Source organism: Lithobates pipiens, unplaced genomic scaffold, assembly GCF_037356315.1.
Source record: "Lithobates pipiens isolate NorthernLeopardFrog02 unplaced genomic scaffold, aLitPip1_a1.2 Scaffold_25, whole genome shotgun sequence".
In the NCBI taxonomy this organism is placed as follows: Eukaryota; Metazoa; Chordata; class Amphibia; order Anura; family Ranidae; genus Lithobates; species Lithobates pipiens.
In genome coordinates, this window is record NW_027507787.1 from 101354473 (window position 1) to 101374528 (window position 20056).

Below are 20056 nucleotides of genomic sequence, written 5' to 3' on the forward strand. Positions count from 1 at the left end.
TGACCGCTTGTCCTTCAAACCGTATCTTCCCAGCAAGCGTGCCAGATACAAGGTCAAGATGTACAAGCTCTGTGACAGAGCAACAGGCTATACATATAGTTTTATGGTTTACGAGGGAAGAGATAGTTACGTAGAGCCGGAGAACCGACCAGACTACATTGGGAGCGCTGGTAAACTTGTGTGGGACTTGGTGTCACCCTTTTTTGGAAAGGGGTACAACTTGTATGTGGATAATTATTACACAAGCATGCTACTTTTTTAGTAACTTGTTTGACCATGGAATTGGCGCACGTGGCACCATGTGATCCAATCACCGGCTTCGCCCAGCGGATTGTAGATTCCCGTCTTAGGCTGGGGGATAGAGCCTGCTTGAGATGTAATAATTTGCTCGGTGTGAAGTGGAGTGATAATAAAAAAGTGTTTTCGTTCTGTCTTCCCTTCATGCAGACACGACGGTCCAAATTCAAACGACGACTGGTATTGTGGAGAACTCACTGTGTCCATGAATATAACCTTAATATGGGAGGGGTGGACCTCAATGACTAGTTGTTGGTGCCATACCCAATTGCCCGTAAGGCCAGACATTGTATATTTATTCCAATTGGCTCTGCTATGCAAAGCTTCAGGATGAACTGGATCCTTCCTTAAATTCATAGAAGCGATCACCACAACCTGTTTCCAGACGGCGCTATAGCCCAAAATTCCCAATCTATATGCAGTGAGCCGGCTGCATTTCTTCCCTGGTACCCCTACCCAAAGAAATCCCCAAAGATGTTGTGTCTGTAGAAAGCGCGGATATAGGCGTGAACACCTGCTTCTGTCCTCCTATCCCGACCAACCCGGTCTTGGCATTGGTGAATGTTTTGAATGCTACCACACACAAGTGGAGTATTAGCGTAGGGTATAGCATTGCACAGTCCTAGGGCACTAGGACAATAGTTTTATTTTTCCTCTCTCTAATGTTATTGTATCTTAGAACTGTAATGTTTTAAATTTTGTTTTATTGTATATGTCTTACTGTTATATCGTAATGTTACTTTGTTTTGTAAACCATCATCATTTGCTTAGCAGGTAAGCCATTCAGGTGCATGGGTTTATTAATTATGACAGTAACCACGATACGTAAAGCCATTACTCCACCGCTGTAGGTGGTGATTTCACCACCACAGTTTAAAAAAAAAAAAAAAGAAGAATACATGTCGAAGCATGGGGGCAGGGGTGGAGGAGTGATTTGCTCATAACATTAGGGGCAGATTGTCCCCACACTTTGGCATATATTTTTAGGCATAGATTGCGTTAAAAAAATATCAAGTTCTTTTATTGAGTTAATGTTTTATCATTACCATTGTTTGCTTTTCAGGTACGCCATTCAGCTGCAGCACTGATTTTATTTTGACAGCAACAGTGTTTGCTCTCACGATACGAAAATCGGCGACTCCAGCGCAGTAGGAGGCGATTTCACAACCACAAAAAAAAATGGTGCATGTATGCCATTCATTAGAAATTAGAAGTGGGTGGATGAAGAGCAGTATTCTAATGGTGGGCATAACCACTGATCAATCTTTTTTTTCAGCCCACAGGCTGCATTCAAAAAAATAAAAAAACATTACATGCCCAACAAGGACCAAAAACCTACTGGTATGTTGCTGGGCTTTGAGTGGTTATAGCAGTATGATGCCAGCAGGTTTAGGTATCATCCTTTTCAGCCAGTGGTTGGCTTTCATGTAAAAGCAATCCTAGTGGCTAATTAGCCTCTAGACTGCTTTTACAAGCAGTGGGAGGGAACGTTGTTCTTCCATGGTTTTCTTGGGCTCTCCTGTCCCAACAGCGAACCTGAGACCAGCTGACCATAGAGCTGATTGGATACCAGAACATCTCCAATCATCTCTATGGCCTAAGAAACTGGAAGCATTTCATGACTTGGGTTTCACTGGATATTAACAGTGCCATTGGGAAAGCATTTTATCACACTGATCTTGTGAAAGTTTAAAAATAAAATAGCAAAATTAAATCTTATAAAAAAAAAAAAAGAAGGAAGGCAAGCAAGCGTCGGTCTGGCGTTCCATGCAGACAGCAATTGCACCATGCATGTGAGGCATCACCGTGAAGATCAGATCGAGGGCAGCAATTTTAGCAGTAGATCTCCTCTGTAAATCTAAAGTGGTAACCTGTAAAGGATTTTAAAGGCTTTTAAAAATTTATGTAGTTTGTCGCTGCTGCATGTTTGCCCCGGGCAGACGAAAAAGCCATTTGTGAGCTGAGAATGAGGGCCCTCGTCTACGGCTTGGTTCCTTAGCCTTCCTGGCCTGTGGGAGTAGTGTACTCTTACCACCTGTGGATTTTTTTTTTTTTTTTTTTACATTTTTTATACTTAACATTTTTTATTAGTTCAAGAAGAAAAAGATGGTTTCACAAAACAGCGCCAATTGGGTATACCCTGGCACAATGTACATAACAAGTAAAGGGTACAGATAAACAATTTTGCATATGCTAGACCACTTGCTGCTAAAAGTGAACAGTCAATGGACAACAGATTCAATCACCTGTGTGCTAGTAGTGGAGGTGACGCTCTCGGTAAGATTTTGTTCCAGGAGTCGGGAGATGTGCTAGTGATAAACCAGAGCAAAGGCAAAGAGATTATGCTCGGGTTAGGGTTAGAGGGTTAGTTTGTTGCCCAAAATAGCAGGGAATTTCTGGGGTAGCCCAACTTTAGAGGAACGGTTGGGTGAAAGGTGCCTATTCCATTAGGTGTGATTCTTGGATCACCAATCCACTGCTTCCAGAGATCGATGAAGGAAGTTGTGGAATGGTTAGTTCTTGCAAACGAGTATTCCATTTGGAAGTGTCAGTTGAGTAGCTGGATTGCATCTTTTAAAAGAGGGGCCTGGGTTGACTTCCAGTTTCTTGCAATTGCCAGGTGGGCAGCAATTAAGATGCGAGTCACCAGTGTTTGCTCCTATTTAGGCCAGGAGGGGGTGGACAGGCCTAGGAGTAGGTCTAGGGGGGACATCGGAAAAGTCGCTGAGCATAAAGAGTGAATTGGTTGTTCGACTTTCCTCCAAAAAATTTTTGATGGCAGGGCAATCCCACCAAATGTGGACTAGAGATCCAATGTCGTTGCATCCCATCCAACATCTTGGGAAGGACGACGGGTAGATCCTTGCGAGCCTTTCTGGAGGGAGATACCATTTATGAAACCGTTTCTGGAGCGATTCCCAATGTGTACAATGAGATAGTCGTAGGGGACGTGAGAGCCTTCAGCCATAGGGATTCCGGAGATGGCTGATCCTCGTATAGTGTCCCATAATGAATGGCTGAGGTTAGGAGATCCGGAGCTGGTATAGTAATCAATTTGTAAACAAGGGAAATTTCTTTTTACTTTAGAGTCCTTGTTGTTGTAAAACTTTAGTAGGGCTTTTGAGAGAGTCCGTTGTCGACCACTGGAGTTTGGAGAGGAGGGATCGTATCTGAAGATAGAGAAAGAAGGTTTTGGGGGATAGAACGAACTGTTGTTGAAGATGGGAGAAGGGGTACAGGCTGGAGAGACAAGCATTGCCAAGTTAGAGATCCCGTCCTCTGACCATTGCTGAAGGGGTAGGTCAGGTGCTAGGAGAGCTAGTGATTCAATAGAAAGTGCCGGTAAAATGTCAGTTGAGATGCAAGACTGTTTGTGAGAGTGCAGACCATACCCTAAGTGAACAAGTGATAGTGTCTAGAAAATGATGTTTAGGTTTCAGGCTAAGCCATGTTGCGGCAAGAACTAGTTTGGGGTCTGCCTTAAGTGCTGTTGTTTCTATTTGTTTCCACGTTGTTTGTTGCTGGCCTGACCACCATGTTTTTAGCCAATCTAGGATTGTTGCGCAATAGTATGCTTGAATGTTTGGGGCACCCAGTCCTCCATGTTGGACAGGGGTGATGAGCATGGCCTTTTTAATCCTAGGGCGTTGCTGTTGCCATATAAATTTATTGATAATTCCTTGAAGTTTTCTTATTTGGTTTTGTACCAATGGGAGGGGAATTGTAGGAAACAGGCATAAAATATGTGGTAGCAAATACATTTTGGCCTGGGAGATCCTTCCAGCCCAAGAGGCAGGAACATGGCCCAGTTCTCTCGTTAATCATGCCAGTCTGCCCACGAGATCTTCCAAGTTGGTTCTAAGCAAAATTTGGCTGGGGAATGTTAATTGGATTCCCAAATAAGGTAAGAAGGCATTTGGGGCCCAAGCAAATGGAAAATTGGTGGAAATAAGTTGTTTTGTTGGTTGACACAAAGTTGAGCATGAGCGATTTACTACGAATTATTTTGTACATGAAACTCTTACTGAAGGAGTCTAAAATTGCCTGGACTGCGGGGAGGGAGACCTTAGGGTTCGTTAGGGCAACAATAACGCCATCGGCATAGATGATTTTGTGTTTGGTTTTTCCAATTGTTATGCCTGAAATTGAGGGTACAGATCTGATTGCTTGTGCTACAACCCCGGAGGTCCATACTCGTGCGGTTGGTTGAGCATATAGACCAAGAATGGCCGAAAGGAAGGTACCTGATATTCCGAATTTACAGAGAATTGCCTCCATATAGGGCCAATAGACAATCGAACACCTTCTCTGCGTCCAAGGAAAGGAAGAGAGAAGGAGTTTGATTGTGCTCCACCCAATGAATTAAGTCAATGAATCGCCTAGTGCCATCAGTGGCCTTGTCTACCTGGCACAAAGGCAACTTGGTCCTGGTGTATAATTAGTGGAATAATCGTGGCGAGGTGTTGTGCAAGGAGTTTAGCATAAAGCTTAGTATCTGTGTTGAGGAGCGAAATGGTTGGCAGGGATGTCAGTGGGTTTTCCTGGTTTAGGGATGGCGACTACTAATGCATCTAGGGACTCTTTAGGGATATTACCGGTACTCGCAAATTTGTTATATGCATTGCAGAGGTGAGGTACTAGGAGGTCGGAAAATCGCTTAGAATATTTGTTGGGGAGTCCATCTGGGCCTGGGGCTTTGTTATGGGGGAGCTTTTTAATAAGGGCATGGACCTGCGTGGCGGAGAAGGGTTCCGCAAGAAGGGCGAGTGGTTCTTGAGAGATAGAGGGCAAAGATATGGAAGATAGAAACTGCTTGACAGCTATTTGGTTGGGGGGGAGGGGCGGGTCCTGTCTCGGTGAGGTTATAAAGTTTGGCATAAAAACTACAAAATTCATTAGCTATATCTAGCGGGTTGCTTATGCGTTTGCCTTGGGAACTGGTAAGAAAGGAGATTTTTTTGTTGGAGAGCCATCTCCTAAGTTGTTTAGCGATGAAAGCACCAGGTTTATTGGCAAAAGTATAGGTTCGTAGTTTAAGCCGTTTAATGTAATAGTCAAAATTCTTTTTAAGATGGTCACTAAGTTGGTGTCTAAGCAATTTTAATTCTGAATATCTGGCTTTAGAGGGAGATGCTTTGTTGCTTGTTTCTAGGGTTCGTATTTGATGTAGGAGGGTCTCTGATGAGGGATTGATTCTTTCTGGCTTGGGCACCCAATTTAGTGAATAGATCTCGTAGGCAGGCTTTGTGGGCGTTCCAGGCGATAGAATGTAGGTTCTGTAACTGACCATGCTATCGAAAATAATTCTCAATCTCTGATTTTATTTGGGTCTCGAATTTGGGATTATTGAGGAGAGAGGTGTTCAGTCTCCAAATTGCGTGTTTGGGAGTATGGGAGAGAGGGGCCAGTTTGATCGTGACCGATGCATGGTCAGACCAGGAGATTGTTCCAATCTTGGCATCAGTAATGGATTGTAGAAAGTATTTATCTGTGACAAAAATTTCTATCAGAGAGTAAGAAAGGTGAGGGGGAGAGAAGAAGGTGTAGTCTCTTTCCATATCATGAAGGCATCTCCATGTATCATATAGATCTTCTCTTTTGAGTAGGGCAGATAGTGCAAAGGTCCTACGACGTGTCGTGTTTGAGGTGTCTAGGTCAACAACTTCATTAAAGTCTCCGCAGATTATCAAGGACAAGGATCTGTAAGGTTCTAGTCTGGCAAAGAGGGCTGTGTAAAAAAAATTTACGGGCTATATTGGGGGCATAGATATTAACTATAGTAAGAGGGTGGTTATCAATTGTGGTGGAGAGGATTAAGTATCTGCCATCTTGATCAGTTTCAGTGTGGTGTAATAAAAAAAAATGTACTCTGTGACTTATGGCAATCATCACTCCTCTTTTCTTTTCTTGAGGGGGGCACTAGCAAAGAAAGTAAGAGGATAATTTTTGTGACTACATAGCGGCAGCTTGAGATTCGAGAAGTGGGTCTCTTGCAGGGCCTCCTTCCAAAGTGACGCAGTAGTCCTTTTACATTTATGGAGGTTAGAGTAAGGGCCATTTTGGGAAAGAGGGTGAGGTAAAGTACAGAGATGGAAAGACTACTGCCTTTGAGAGCTACAGGTGTCAAAAAAATGCAGTGGTTGCACAGGTTTACGATTAATGGTACAAGGAATGCTGTGCAAAATAAACAAGTATAATAGAAAAACAAAACAATTATGTAGATACAAAGTGTTGACTAATGCTTAAATAAGCTGTAGTAGCAGCAACAGTAATACAAAACCAGTGTGCTTAGCACACTTTAAACCTGGGGGTGATAAAGGGTGGTAAATATAAGCCTTATCCAGGCTAGATTCCGGTAGCTGAGGGGACTGAGGTGGGCGTTGATCAACGCTTTCCAGAAGTATTGGAGGTCAGCTTTGCTGAGCTAGGAGGAGCACAGGGGGAGTTATTTTGTCCTGCATCTCCAGGAGGTATAGGGAGAAGACCCCGATTTGTCAGTTTTTTGTAGCCGTCTTTTGGCGTAAGGATTGGCACCATTTGTTGCTGGTGCGAAACCAGCAGCTTAGTTGGGAAGCCCCATCTGTAGATAGATAATCTTCTGTTGGAGGATAGAAGTAATATGGCTAAAAGCTCTGTGCATTTCCATCGTTGCTGGAGATAAATTAGTGAAGAGCTTTAAGTTGGTATATGGAGCTGGGAGAGGTTTGATTGTTCTGGCGGCTGTCAGGATTGGTTCCTTAATATGGAAAAAAAAGAATTTGAGCCAGAACATCCCTAGGGGCATAGTCTGAGAGGAGTCACAGTTTCGCAATTCTATGAGCTCCGTTTATGAGCACTTCACGGACATTAATACGGGGGAGCAAAGAGGTGAGAACTTGTTGCAGGTAGGGGGTTAATTTGTTTGGCTTGAGCGACTCTGGAATACCCCTAAATTTAATGTTGTTTCGCCTGGAGCGATCTTCTAAATCTGCGAGCTTCATTTTGATGCTGTGGATTTCTTCTGAGTGGTGATCATGAGGGTCTAGGAGCTCAATGTGTGCCTTAGAATAGTCCTGCAAATTGTCCTCCAACACATCTGTTCTTTCCTTCAGACAATCAATCCTGTCATGAATCTGGGACACGGAATGCTGCAGCTCTCTGTACAAATCTTGTTGCAGTGTAAGAAGCATTGACTTTAACATTGCTTCTGAGACGGTTGTCAGTGACAGGAATAGCTGCTAGAGAGGGGCCCTGCTGAGTGTTCTGTGTACCTGCCACTACTGATGACCATAGCCACTTTTTAGCTTGGGGCTCCTTTTTAGGGGAATTAACAGGGGAGTTAGTCAACCTCTTACCTCTGTCTGATTGCTGTCCTGTGATGGGATCTTCTGGGGGAGGAAGAGTGTCCATGCTGTTTCTCCTGTTCATCATTGGTGGATCAGCAGTGTGCTGTGGCGGCAGAGAAGAGGCTTCCGAGGTGGAGGCTAGGCCAGGATGCCTCGTGTTGCTGAGGGCTGCGCCATCTTGAAGAGACTGCATGGCCGCGGCTGGCGGATAAAAATCAGTCAGTCGGGCGTGGGGCTGGCAGGTTGCATCGCTGCCTTGTCATGCCCTGGAGTTGTCCCCAAGTCTTCCCTGCTCTGTGGAGGCAACGAGCAGGGAGGAAAGTTGTGGCAGGTTGCTAGAATCCGGCCGTGGATGAGGAGCTTGGGCTTCAGGCTTCCATCCCGGTCTGCGGCAGGCCACGCCCCACCACCTGTGGAATTTTTTATGTCATCCAATTGAGGCTCCAAAGAGCTGGTCGCCAAGGAAGGGAAGATCCATCTGGGCTTTTTTGGATGCCTGGTCAGCAGACCAGCATTTCAGCCAAATCAGGCGCCTCAGCACCCCTGAAGCCCTGGATAACAAAAGGGTATCCAGGGCTGCGTCACAAATTTACTTCAGGCCTTGCACTAGTTGGTCTGCTAGTTCCACGCATACAGGTGAAGCCTGTTGCTCTCCCAATTCGTGGTACAAAAGTTTTGCCCACTCTGTTAGTGTCTGTGACACAAGTGCGGATGGTACTGGTCGCATAGTTGACCCCAGAATCATAAACAAGGAATGAGCCACTGCCTCCGCCTTCCTGTCCATGGGGTCCTTAAATGCAGGAGTCCCCTCTACCGGGATCGTGGTTACTTTGTTTAACCTGGATACTGGGGGTCCACGACCGGAGGAGCTGGCCACTTTTTGAGAAGGCTCTCTTCAAAGGGGTAAAGCACTGCCATGTATTTGGGAACCGAAAAGGTACGTTGTGGTCGACTCCATAAATGAACTTATCAAAATAAGTCAGATACGGGAACACCTTAGGTAAACGGGCTGGCTTACGGGACCCAAAAGGGACCGGTACATCAGCAGACGGATCTGCTGGCTCCTGGTTCTTCAGGGTATCATACACAGCTGTGATAAGTGCTCCAACAAGCGCTTTGTCGTGCACGGACCCAGACGGGGACTCATCCTCACTGTCCGATCGGTCCGATCGGTCCTGGTCAGCGTCATCTGAAGCGACAGTAGGGGTTACCAGCCTAAGCAGTGCCCGAGTCTGCTTCAGAGCTCTCCCCAGAGGACGGGGGCAGGGGCCGTTTTTTTATTACCATCTTTGCGCCCACGCACCACCTCCATCTTGGCAACTAACGAATTGAGGACCGCCGACAAAGCGTCCAGAGGCACTGCACAGTCTGCAGGTGAACTGGTTGCAATTGCCTGGATTTCGGGGGAAGAAACACCAATTTTTGATGCCATGCTGACCCTACCCTGTCTGCCACCTGATGCTGACTTAGGACAGTGATGGTCCCACCCTCCTAACTGCTGCTGGCCGAGGGGCTCTTTCCCTCAGGACTCACCACCCTGACTAGATCTGCGCTGTCCAGCTAGTAGTGCCTGTGTCCTGTGTCAGCTCCCAGATGCATAGGAGACCACACTGCGCTGCACTAAATGGCGCTGAAACTGACCAAAAACGTGTTCAGGCTTCAAGAAAAATTCAAGAAAATGGCCACTGAGCGTCCAGTATAAAAGGACAGAATCACAGGGAAAATGGCCACCGAACTACAGGGAAATGGTCAGACAGCATGCTGCTCCTTGCCCCACCAAAAATGCCCGCCGAGCACTGTAAACCATGAGGGACAGTGAACAAAAAACAGGCAGATAAATAGCGGTGGACACCGCTACAGCGATCAATAGACACAGCCTCCAGACACCTCGAGGGAGAGACCGACACACATATCCAGGGCACAGCCAGCCAGCGCAGTCCCCCCCAGGTGAGAGCCCCCCCCCACCCGAGAGCCCCTGTCTATAGCACACACACACACACACCGCTCAGCAGCCCATGCAGCATCCCCCACAGGGAAGAGGGGGGGGGAAAGGGAGAGAAGAGAGGGAGGTGAGGGACCCCCAAGTAGACCTCTCAGGAAATGCCTAGCTGCTCAGCCCCACCAAGGCAGGGAGAGCTGCAGAGCTCTGGTCTGCACACGCTTGCTGGCCAGGTTGGGGAGACTACAAGGATAAGCGTATCCAGCCTGTCACCCAGCCAGCTGTTTATAGCAAATCACAGGATCTGTAATCTTGCGCAAAAGGCAAAGCTTCTGAAAAAAAAAATCCACAGACCGATATGCCCACAGGGTTCCTAGGTCCTTCTCTTTCACTAGGCAGGAAAAAAAATTGTGCTATCTAGGCATTTCTTGGCCTTCAAAACTGTGATAGGTAGTGAGGAGTGAAATCAAAACACCCTTAGAAAGCTTGAAGGCGGTGATTGGTTTTCGGGGCCTTTTTTGATGCAGTGAGAATGCCAGAAAGTCCCACATCTGGTATCTCCATACTCAGGAGAAGCAGCAGAATGTATTTTGGGGTGTAATTCCACATATAACCATGGCATGTGTAAGCAATATATAATTTAGTGCCAACTTTGTGTAATTTTTTTAATTTATTTATTTTTTGGACATTTTTCAATGGGCTCAACATGCCTCTCAGCAATTTCCTTGGGCTGTCTACTTTCCAAAATGGGGAGGGTAATTTGGGGGGGGGGGGTTTCCTGCCCTGCACCATCAAAAGAAAGCACTATTTGTGGAAAAAAAAAAATAATTTGGGTACAGCATTGCATGATCGCGCAATTACCAGTAGCGCAGTGCCAAGTTATAAAAAGTGCTGTGGTCATTGAGAAGACAAATCTTCCGGGGCTGAAGTGGTTAATGATGAAAGCTCATTTCCTGGGCTCTCCCTCTCATTCAGAGGCAAGAAAAATCAACAGAAGTCTCCACCCATTACAGGTTAGCAGTGCCAGCTACATACAGGAGTAAAGCAAATGCCATCATGTGATACACTCAGGGGTCAAGCAGGGTCCCAAAATGTGGTACAAAGGAGTCCATAAAAGAAGGGAATTGTGATGAAGATCACTAGGAAACATCAAAAAGGCAGACCAATTGTGTGGAGACTTCAATGCTACCCCTGACCCTGTTGCAGACTCCACATCAGGAGCTAGATGAAAGGGGCCTTCCCTCGTGCCCATACCCCATGAACAGGGTCTATTTGATGCTTGGAGGTGCCTGCACGCAGGGGAACGAGACTTTACTTTTTTTTTCCTCACCGCATAGAGCATACTCCTGTATTGATCTCTTCCTGGTGGACCAGAGCACCCTGGTCAATGTGTCATCTGCAGACATCAATGCAATCACATGGTCAGACCATGCATCGGTTGCATTGAATCTGGGTGATGCAGGGACCAGTGTCCCACTGCCTTTATGGCGGATTAACTCTTTTCTTCTACAAAAGAGACTGAAGCGGCACAGTGGTGTAGTGGTTAGCACTCTCACCTAGCAGCAAGAAGGGTCACTGGCTCGAATCCCAACCACGACACTACCTGCCTGGAGTTTGCATGTTCTCCCTGTGCCTGCTTGGGTTTCCTCTGGGTAATCCAGTTTCCTCCCACAATCCAAAGACTTGCAGGTAGGCCAATTGGCCTCTGTCCAAAATTGGCCCTAGTATATGAACGGGGACCTTGGATTGTGGGCTCCTTGAGGGTAGGGACCAATGCGAGTGTGCAATGTACAGGGATAGGGACAATTGTAGACACTCACTCAGGTTGAACTGGATGGACTGGTGGTGTCCTTATTCAACCTTAGAAACTATGAAGCTATGAGACTCTAAGCTAACAATTGAAACACCGTTGAAAGAATTCTTTGCTCTCAATGAATCCTCTGTACAAGACAATTTTGTTTCATGGAATGCCCATAAGGCGTTTATCAGAGGTATTCTCATCCAGCTGGGGGCGAGGGCTAAGAGGCAGCAGCGCAAAAAATTAAAAGACCTGACTGATAAAATCTTTCTACTAGAAAGTGAGAACGTAAGCCCTCTACCACACTCTACCCAAATTTCCCAACTGAGATATGACCTGAGGCTTCTCCTATTGGAGAACTTTGACAAATCAGCCCAAAAACTTAAAATGACACACTATGCCACAGGCAACAAGGCTGGCAAGACACCATCACGACGTATCAAGGGCCTCAGACGAAAAAACAAAATCACGTATATATTGCACCCTATCACTAAAAAGAAATTGTATCACCCTCAAGATATGGCAGATGCCTTTAGTAACTAATATGGCTCCCTTTACAATTTACAAACTGACCCAAACACCGCCCAACCTGACACAGCTGAAATCAATCGGTTTCTAGCGAAACTGAACATGCCCAACTTAACACAGGACCAACTGCAGTCCTTAAACCAGCCACTCAATGCCAATGAAATCCAAACCGCAATTGATTCTCTACCAGCCAATAGATCCCCTGGACCTGACGGTTTTCTGGTGACTACTATAAAATGTTCTCACAAATACTAGTCCCATGTTTGGAATGGATATTTAATTCTGCTGCTGCCTCGACCTCCTTCCCTCCTGAGATGCTGAATGCTGTAGTTGTGGCACTGCCGAAGCCGGGGAAGGAACCGAACACACCCCCCAACCTCAGACCTATATCCCTACTCAATATAGTCTTGAAGATATATGCCAAAGTCCTAGCTTCCCGCTTAGTTGATATAATACCTCTCCTCATACACCCAGACCAAACAGGGTTTACCAGGGGCCACCAGACGTCTGATGCTACACGCAGACTGACAAATATCATACACTTAGCTAGAGGCCTTCTCTGCTGTTGGTCTTGGACGCAGAGAAGGCCTTTGACCGTATACATTGGCAGTATATTACCCTGGTCCTGCAGAAATGTGGCTTCTCGGGAACTATATTGCATGCCATCTTAGCCCTATACTCCAAACCCTCAGCACAAGTTCTCACATCGGGAGTCCTCTCTAAACCCTTTGCTATAACAAATGGCACTAGGCAAGGTTGCCCCCTGTCACCCCTAATCTTTAATCCCTTAATGGAACCTTTAGCCGTTTATATCCGCACCCATCCTAAAATCACAGGATTCCCTATGGCCAATCACACCCATACCATCTGTCTATTCGCAGACGATATTATTATGATCTTAACAGATGTGGAATCTTCCCTGGCTTCGGTTCACAGGCCCCTAGAAATGTTTAATAGGCTCTCTTATTATAAAGTCAACGAAAGAAAGTCTTATATCATGGGCATTGGTGTAGACGCAACCACCCAATCGAGATTAAGCGCTAAATACCCATATATATGGAAACACGATGGGTTGCAGTACTTGGGGATCACTCACATCACACACTGATGATCTGTATGCAGCTAATTACTCTCCATTCCTTACCCTAATGCACAAACTCTTAGAGCTATCCAAAATAGAAATGTCATGGACAGGCCGCCTACCAGCGTTTAAAATGCTGGTGCTCCCTCAACTGCTGTATTTATATAGATCCTTACCTATTCCGGTCAACAACTCCTTTTTTTTTACCAAGGCCCAATTCACTCTTAACAACTACCTCTGGCAAAGCAAAAAGGGCAAGATGCGCCTTTAAAACGTTAATAAAAGCCAAGACTGCAGAAGGTATAGGGCATGTGCTACTAAAAGATTATTACTTGGCCACTATCCTTGCACAAACCAGGACATGGTTTTCACACTCGCAGGGCCCAAGATGGTTGGAACTAGAACAATCACAAAATCTCAGGACATAGCTTGGTGGACCTACTTCTTACCAGCAAATACTCCACACGGGCCCCATCACACCTTTCACCTACTATCGGAGCCACTCTCCATACCTGGAACACTTTCGTGTCTCTGGAATTTTTAGACTGTCCCCTAAAAACAATGCACCTTCCACTTGCTAGTTTATCACTCCTCATACCAGACTTAAACATAGCACATTGGTCAACCAAAGGCATACGCACAGTGACTGACCTGATGATGGGGCCCTCTACTAAAGCTCCAGTTGGAATACAACTTAGATAGTGACTATTACAGATACCTCCAGATAACCCATTTACTCCACAAAATCCCCATTCACGACATTTCACTGCCTTGGAGGGTAACACTTTACCTTACAAATGCGACCACTAACATCAAAGGGATATCACTATTCTACTCCCTTATCCACTCTAAAACCACATTTCAAAAATCTAACAATATCAGGGCATGGGAGCAGGCCCTAGACATGGGGTATACTGAAGACCAATGGCGGAAAGCCTTACAAACCAACCTTAATGAGACCAAGAGTGCCAATTTGTGGGAAGTCACCCATAAGATAACCCTAAGGTGGTTTCTAACCCCGCAAAGATTGTCCAAATTTAACCCCCAAAATTCTCCCATGTGCTGGAGGAAATGCACCAACGTAGGCACCTTGTATCATGTCCTATGGGATTGCCTGGGACTTCATCGACTTTGGGCCGAAATTTTAACCTTTATTTCTACATTAGTTGGGACTCCTGTCACACCAAATGCACCCTTGGCACTCTTATCTCTTGGCAAAGAAAACATACCATTAGGGGTCAGAACAGTAATTACTCACATCCTCCTAGGCACTAGACTAGTGATTCTACGACACTGGATGAACACTACTCCCCCCGAATTTCAAGGAAATAATAGAGACAGTTAACACCCACGCAACTTATGAAGTGATGTTTGCCGCAACCCAAGGCAACTATGGCAAAATAAAATCAAAATGGTCCACCTGGTCCTCATGGTACACATCCCTAACTAGACCTGCTACATAACTAACACAGAGTAACTAATTCACCGTCCCTGCCTTCCTTAGGAACTTCTATTTTCTGATAACCTCACCATATAAAACCTTTACTGGAAAATATTGACTCTACTTTTGTGCTTCCAGTGTACACCTCCAACCCCCCTTATTTGCTACCTCAGGATCTTTTTATGTTTCACTTATGTTTCCTGCTATATGTTTAACACTACACAATGACTGCCACATGGACTGTATATTCGATATACTTGGCTTATGTATTTATTAACAAGCATGTTCATTGAATACTGTATGACTCCAATTAAAACCAATACAAATTATTGTTGTTAAAATAAAGAGAGAAATTGTTTACAAGGCTTCCCAAGAGATGGATAATTTTCTATCGCCTTGTACAGTACACACATGAACATCCTCAAGTTACACTTGCTGACAGCATAGGGTTCAGCTTGTCCACAGGTTAACATGGAGGGGGTGCAGGGGTCATAGATGACCATGGAGAAAGGCTTGCTAGAGCAAACAAATTCTTCTCAGGTCATGCCCATCAGTGGCAGCAGGCTCAGAAGAAATAAAACAGGATTCATGAGTAAAAGCTTCCGACTCCCTTTAAAATAGAATGGGCTGCTTGGTGAGGGGACAGACCTTTAAAGTTTTGTATAATTTCAAAAAGGAATATATGCAAGGTAATGGTCCTATATCCTTAGAAAATGCTATAACAGAGGGACAAGGATTAAAACACACATAAATCCTAACCCCTTTTGGAAGACAGGTCAACACGAAATTATCTATCAGAAAATCCAGTTGAGGGTGTTTAAGTAGAGGGGAGAACCCCTGCCACATAATCTCCCACATCCTAAATCAGGATTCAGAGAGCACTGCGATCCACAAGAAGCAGAGTATTGAAGGGGGAGGTGTAAGGGGAGATCTGCACAAGACCACCTCTAGTCAGGGATCCACAATCTGCTTCATTGTTCCTGTCTTGCACTACTCTGCTAAGTATCACAAATGTCATATCTTCCTCACAGATATAAACAACTTGCCGCTCGCCATATAGCAATATGATGCTAGTAGACGGGGGGGTATGTGCTGATTGATTACCAGCGCATACACCCCCCCCCCCCCTCCTGAGGATGCCCACACTGGACCACCAGGGACGCCACCACTAGTCACCCCCAGGTATGCCACTCATGGCCACAAGGCAATACAATCAGTGCCCACAATAGATGCCTGCCAAACAATGATGCCCATCAGTACCATCCATTAGTGTAGATCTGTGCCACTTATCAGTGCCCACCCGAGGCACCTTTCAGTGACCCCATCAGTGGAAAAAAAAAAAAAATTTCCCCAAAATTGCCTTCTTTCTTGTTTAACGGAAAATAAAAATCCCAGAGGGGGATCAAATACCTCCAAAAGAAAGCTCTATTTGTGGGGGAAAAAAAAAATAATAAAAATTTAGTTTGAGTACAGTGTAGCATGATCGCGCAACTGTAATTCAATGTGCGACAGCCCTGAAAGCTGAAAATTGGTCTGGGCAGGAAGGTGTACAAGTGCCCTGTATCGAAGTGGTTAATAAACCAAGCACAAAAACCAAAAACACACATACCTCCATATTTTCATATATAAATATAGAGAGATACTAACCATATTTGCAAAACAGCTGGATCACCAAACGACTACTGTTGGTGTTCAGATTTATAAGGCATTTTTCCACAGTCTTCTCCAGTGATGGCAAGGAGCGGAAGACGCTGACCACTGACTGTGACAAGGAAAGAAAAAAAAAAGGAAGTAATAGGACTCTCAAAATAATGGTATAATGTATAGTTATAGTCAGGGCCAGTACTAGGGGTGGGCGGAAGGGAAAGCTGCATGGGCGGAATGATTTGCAGTGTGAAGAGGGCACAGTTTGCCAGGGACAATCCTGCCCAGCACAGAATATGTTGCCAAATGTAACACAGGCAGAGAGCAGCTTTGTCCCTGCATGTAGGCTACATCGTAGCACTACACCCGCCTCCTGCCTGCACAGTTCACTGTACTATTCTCTGAGTGACAGGAGAGTGGAGCGGGGGGCACATCAGGTTGGGAAGGCATTGGTTGTCAATGCTTTCTTGATCTTTGTCAGAGCCTGGGATTACACAGTAGCGGTGCTGGAAACCATGTGTGCTTTGGGCAGGAATCGCACCGCATTCCTGTTCAAATCACACGCGATTTGTTGTAGTGTGATCTGAGCCCATTCATTTTGTATGGGCTCAAATCTCACCACAAAGGTTTCAGTAACTGGCATCAGTACTTGTAATTGCCAGTACAAAACAGGTACAGGCATACCCCCCTTTTAAGTACATAATAGGGTTTATTTACTAAAGCTGGAAAGTGCAAAATCAGGCTCACTTCTGCATAGAAATCAATGTGCTTCCGGGTTTTATTACCAAAGCTTAATTGAACAAGCTGAGGTTAGAAGCTCATTGGTTTCTATGCAGCAGAGAGCCCGATTTTGTACTTTCCAGGTTTAGTAAATAAACCCCATTGTGTACTTAAAAGTGGGGTATGCCTGTATTGGAGCAACTCTAGGTGTGTACCCAGCTTAGAAAATGTGTCAAGGTGTTAAAGATATTATAGGTTTTATAAAGATAACCGGGAAAACATTTCTCATTGTATGCACAAGAACACTATACTGTAGGCGAGCATACACTATACTATCTGATTGTACAATTTCTGCAAAATCTCCTTTAGATTTACAAAAATTTTGTAATATATGGACAAACCTAAACAAACAATTTAAGTAGTATTTAATTAGGCAGGTCTTTGTACTACATAGTTGGTGGTAAGATATTCACAATGCATGTAGCCAGTGATGTCTTCAGCGCATGCTCTGAGGGGACAGCATATCTGTGCCTTCCCTTCAGAGATTCATGCCACGGCTCCTGCGTGCATGCACAGGAGTGATGTCATTGTGGCTAGGCCATTAAGAAGGCTGGAGCACTCGAATCCGGAAGGAAGACCAGGTGAAGATGGAAGCTCGGTCAGAGCTTTTTTTTTTTTTTTTTTAAACAAGGGGTGCGGTTTACTACAGCTTTAAAAAAAAAAAAAAAAAAAAAAAAAAGTCGGCGAGGTGGGGAGGGGGGGGGGGGGATACAAAAGCCAGAGACTATTTTTTTTTTCTCCTCTTATTGGTTGAGCTAGAGGGACTTTTTTTCAACCTAACCACGTAGATCAAACTCCCAAGCCTTTCTCCACCTCTAGAGAGAAAACAAAAAGAAAAACAAACACACAGTCCATTTTCCTTGCTGCAAAGCTATTACAGCATTTTATTTTGGGGGGGGGGGGGGGGTTAACAGAGCAGATCCTGTTGTCTTCCTACCCTCCCCTCTCTGCACTGACTCCAATATATCAGGGCTGCTGAGCTCTGACACCAGAGTCAGTGCGTTCCTCCGTCATACACAGCCCTGCTCTCTTCCCTCCCCCCCTCCTGAGTGCCTGCTCATGTCCACTCAGGTCCTACTTACACAGGATGCAACTAAAGCAAGTGCCATGGAGGAGGCAGAAGAATCCCAAGCTCCATGAAGCAGGGCCTCCTCCTTCCAGTCCATCTGGTCTTTGATGACCCCTGCATTCTCAAAGAATGAATTTGAGACCTGTGCTGTGGAATATGGTTACCTTCATGTAGATCTTGCAGTGGCAGGATCCCCCAGTGACCTCAAAACTGTGGAAGAAGAGGGGCGTAAAATTGAAGCAAGCATAAGCCGATCTTGAGGAGTTGACTGAACGCAGGCAGAGCTGATGACGGAATAAAGATACATTTTCATAAATGGTGATACATTTAGAAAGTTTAAGTATTAAGGCAATAAAAAAGCACTGCAAACCATGTCAGAAAGACAATATTTACTTACACTCAGTGGCTACTCCCACCGACCCCTATAGCACTTCAGGACACAGTATTGAATGACTGAGCACAACAGGGGACATAGGAGACAAACTCCTCAGGTTGTGGTTACCAAAACAGACTTTGTGGAACAATTTGTGCCTCAGAGCAGAATTCAGAGGTTGAGGAAGCAGTAGAGGCAAGTATTTACAGTTTTATTTGCAGATAATTTCTGTCGGGACCTTTATTTAACTGACAGCAAGACTAATGTATATGCAAGGACTGTGTTCTTGCGAAAAGCTGGTGAAGTGCAACATACAATGACTGATGAAAGTCAAATATGGCTCCCAAGGTTTTTATGGAGAACAAGAGTGTTGAAAGGGAGAAGAGAGAAGGGTAGGGTTTGCGCTATGGAGACAAAAGATTTTAGGAAAAAAAGGCCAAAAATTGCTTAAAATCGCTTGAAATTATTAAGTCACATATAAGAGGGAGGCTGCCACTACCAAAAAATCCCAACCTAAAGGGTTGGAAAAAACTATAGGTATCAAGGTGGTAGTTATGGCGCTCTCCTATGACAGTGCAAAAATCACATACTAAAATATTCAAACTATCTCAAGGCGCTAATATTGCATATGTTCTAATGTGTTGAATCACAATTCAAATTACTAGAAAAAAAAAAAAAAAAAAAATTATATATATAGAAAACATTAAAAAAAATTAATAAAACTAATAATTGTGCAAAAAAGTGCTTCCGTGCTATAGTGCAAATTACGTGCATCTAGAGCCTATACAGCTTATATCATCTTCCTGCCAACAACCATTTAAAAAAAAAAAAAAAAATACATTAAGAAAATATCTTTAAAAAATCAAAATACAAAAAACACAAAAACAAGACAGGAATACTCAGGGGAAATTTCATGCAAAGAGTTTTTTTCTAAAGGATTTTGTAAAAGTTCAATAAAGGTGACTTGTGCCCAGTGCCTGATGTATGCTGAATCTCAACCGGTGCGTTTTCCGTGCGTAAGAGCAAATGACCACACTCACCAGCTCCCCTGCCCCTGCAGGGGTTAACTCGCATCCACAGTGTAAGCCCCTGTGCTGCTGTATAAAGCTGGTCCGGTTATTATTCAGCTCCTCGTGTTTATAAAAAAAAAAAAAAAAAAAAAAAAAAAAAAAAAAAAAAAAAAGATATAGAACATCCATAGTACAGTAGTGTTTTTAAAATTAGCACCTTTATTGTATGCAAAAAAATGGCTACTCACATAAACACAGATTAAAAACGTTCGTAAAGCATCACAAAACACCGCCACCGCCTTGTGGGAGAGAGTGTGTACGTTAGGCCACGCCCTACACGTTTCGTCATTGGACGTCGTCTGGAGCTGGTGAGTGCGGTCATTTGCTCTTACGCACGGAAAACGCTCTAGATGCACGGAATTTGCACTATAGCACGGAAGCACTTTTTTTTTTTTTTTTTAACACAATTATTAAATTTTATTAATTCTTAAGGTTTTCTTTATATATAATTTTTTTTTAGTTTTCTAGTAATTTGAATTGTGCTTCAACACATTAGAGCATATGCAATATTAGCACCTTGAGATAGTTTGAATATTTTAGTATGCAATTTTTGCACTGTCATAGGAGAGCACCATAACTACCACCTTGATACCTAAGAGTGTTGAAAGCTTTTCAAAGTTCATGCACTTACCCCATCATCCAAAGGTTCAAAATATAGCTCTTCTCCGATTCTTGAGAGGGAGTGAATAGCACGTCCAAGGGCTAAAAATA

General features: G+C 44.4%; 1 protein-coding gene and 1 long non-coding RNA gene across 3 annotated transcripts in view; one reads left to right on the forward strand and one right to left on the reverse strand.

Annotated features, from left to right (window-relative positions):
* RAD9A (RAD9 checkpoint clamp component A) overlaps positions 1-20056 on the reverse strand; it is a 266419-nt gene that overhangs the window by 194085 nt on the left and 52278 nt on the right. For both annotated transcript variants that reach the window (XM_077454778.1, XM_077454779.1), the window contains exons 3-5: positions 19977-20047; positions 18067-18186; positions 16057-16171 (exon numbers count right to left, since the gene is read on the reverse strand). In XM_077454778.1, coding sequence (XP_077310904.1) covers positions 16057-16171; positions 18067-18186; positions 19977-20047 — 306 coding nt within the window. The remainder of the gene's footprint in view (positions 1-16056; positions 16172-18066; positions 18187-19976; positions 20048-20056) is intronic.
* The window catches only part of LOC143930456 (uncharacterized), a 195943-nt gene continuing 187160 nt past the window's right edge, over positions 11274-20056 (forward strand). The window contains exon 1 of the long non-coding RNA XR_013262773.1: positions 11274-11385. This is a non-coding gene — a long non-coding RNA (uncharacterized LOC143930456). The remainder of the gene's footprint in view (positions 11386-20056) is intronic.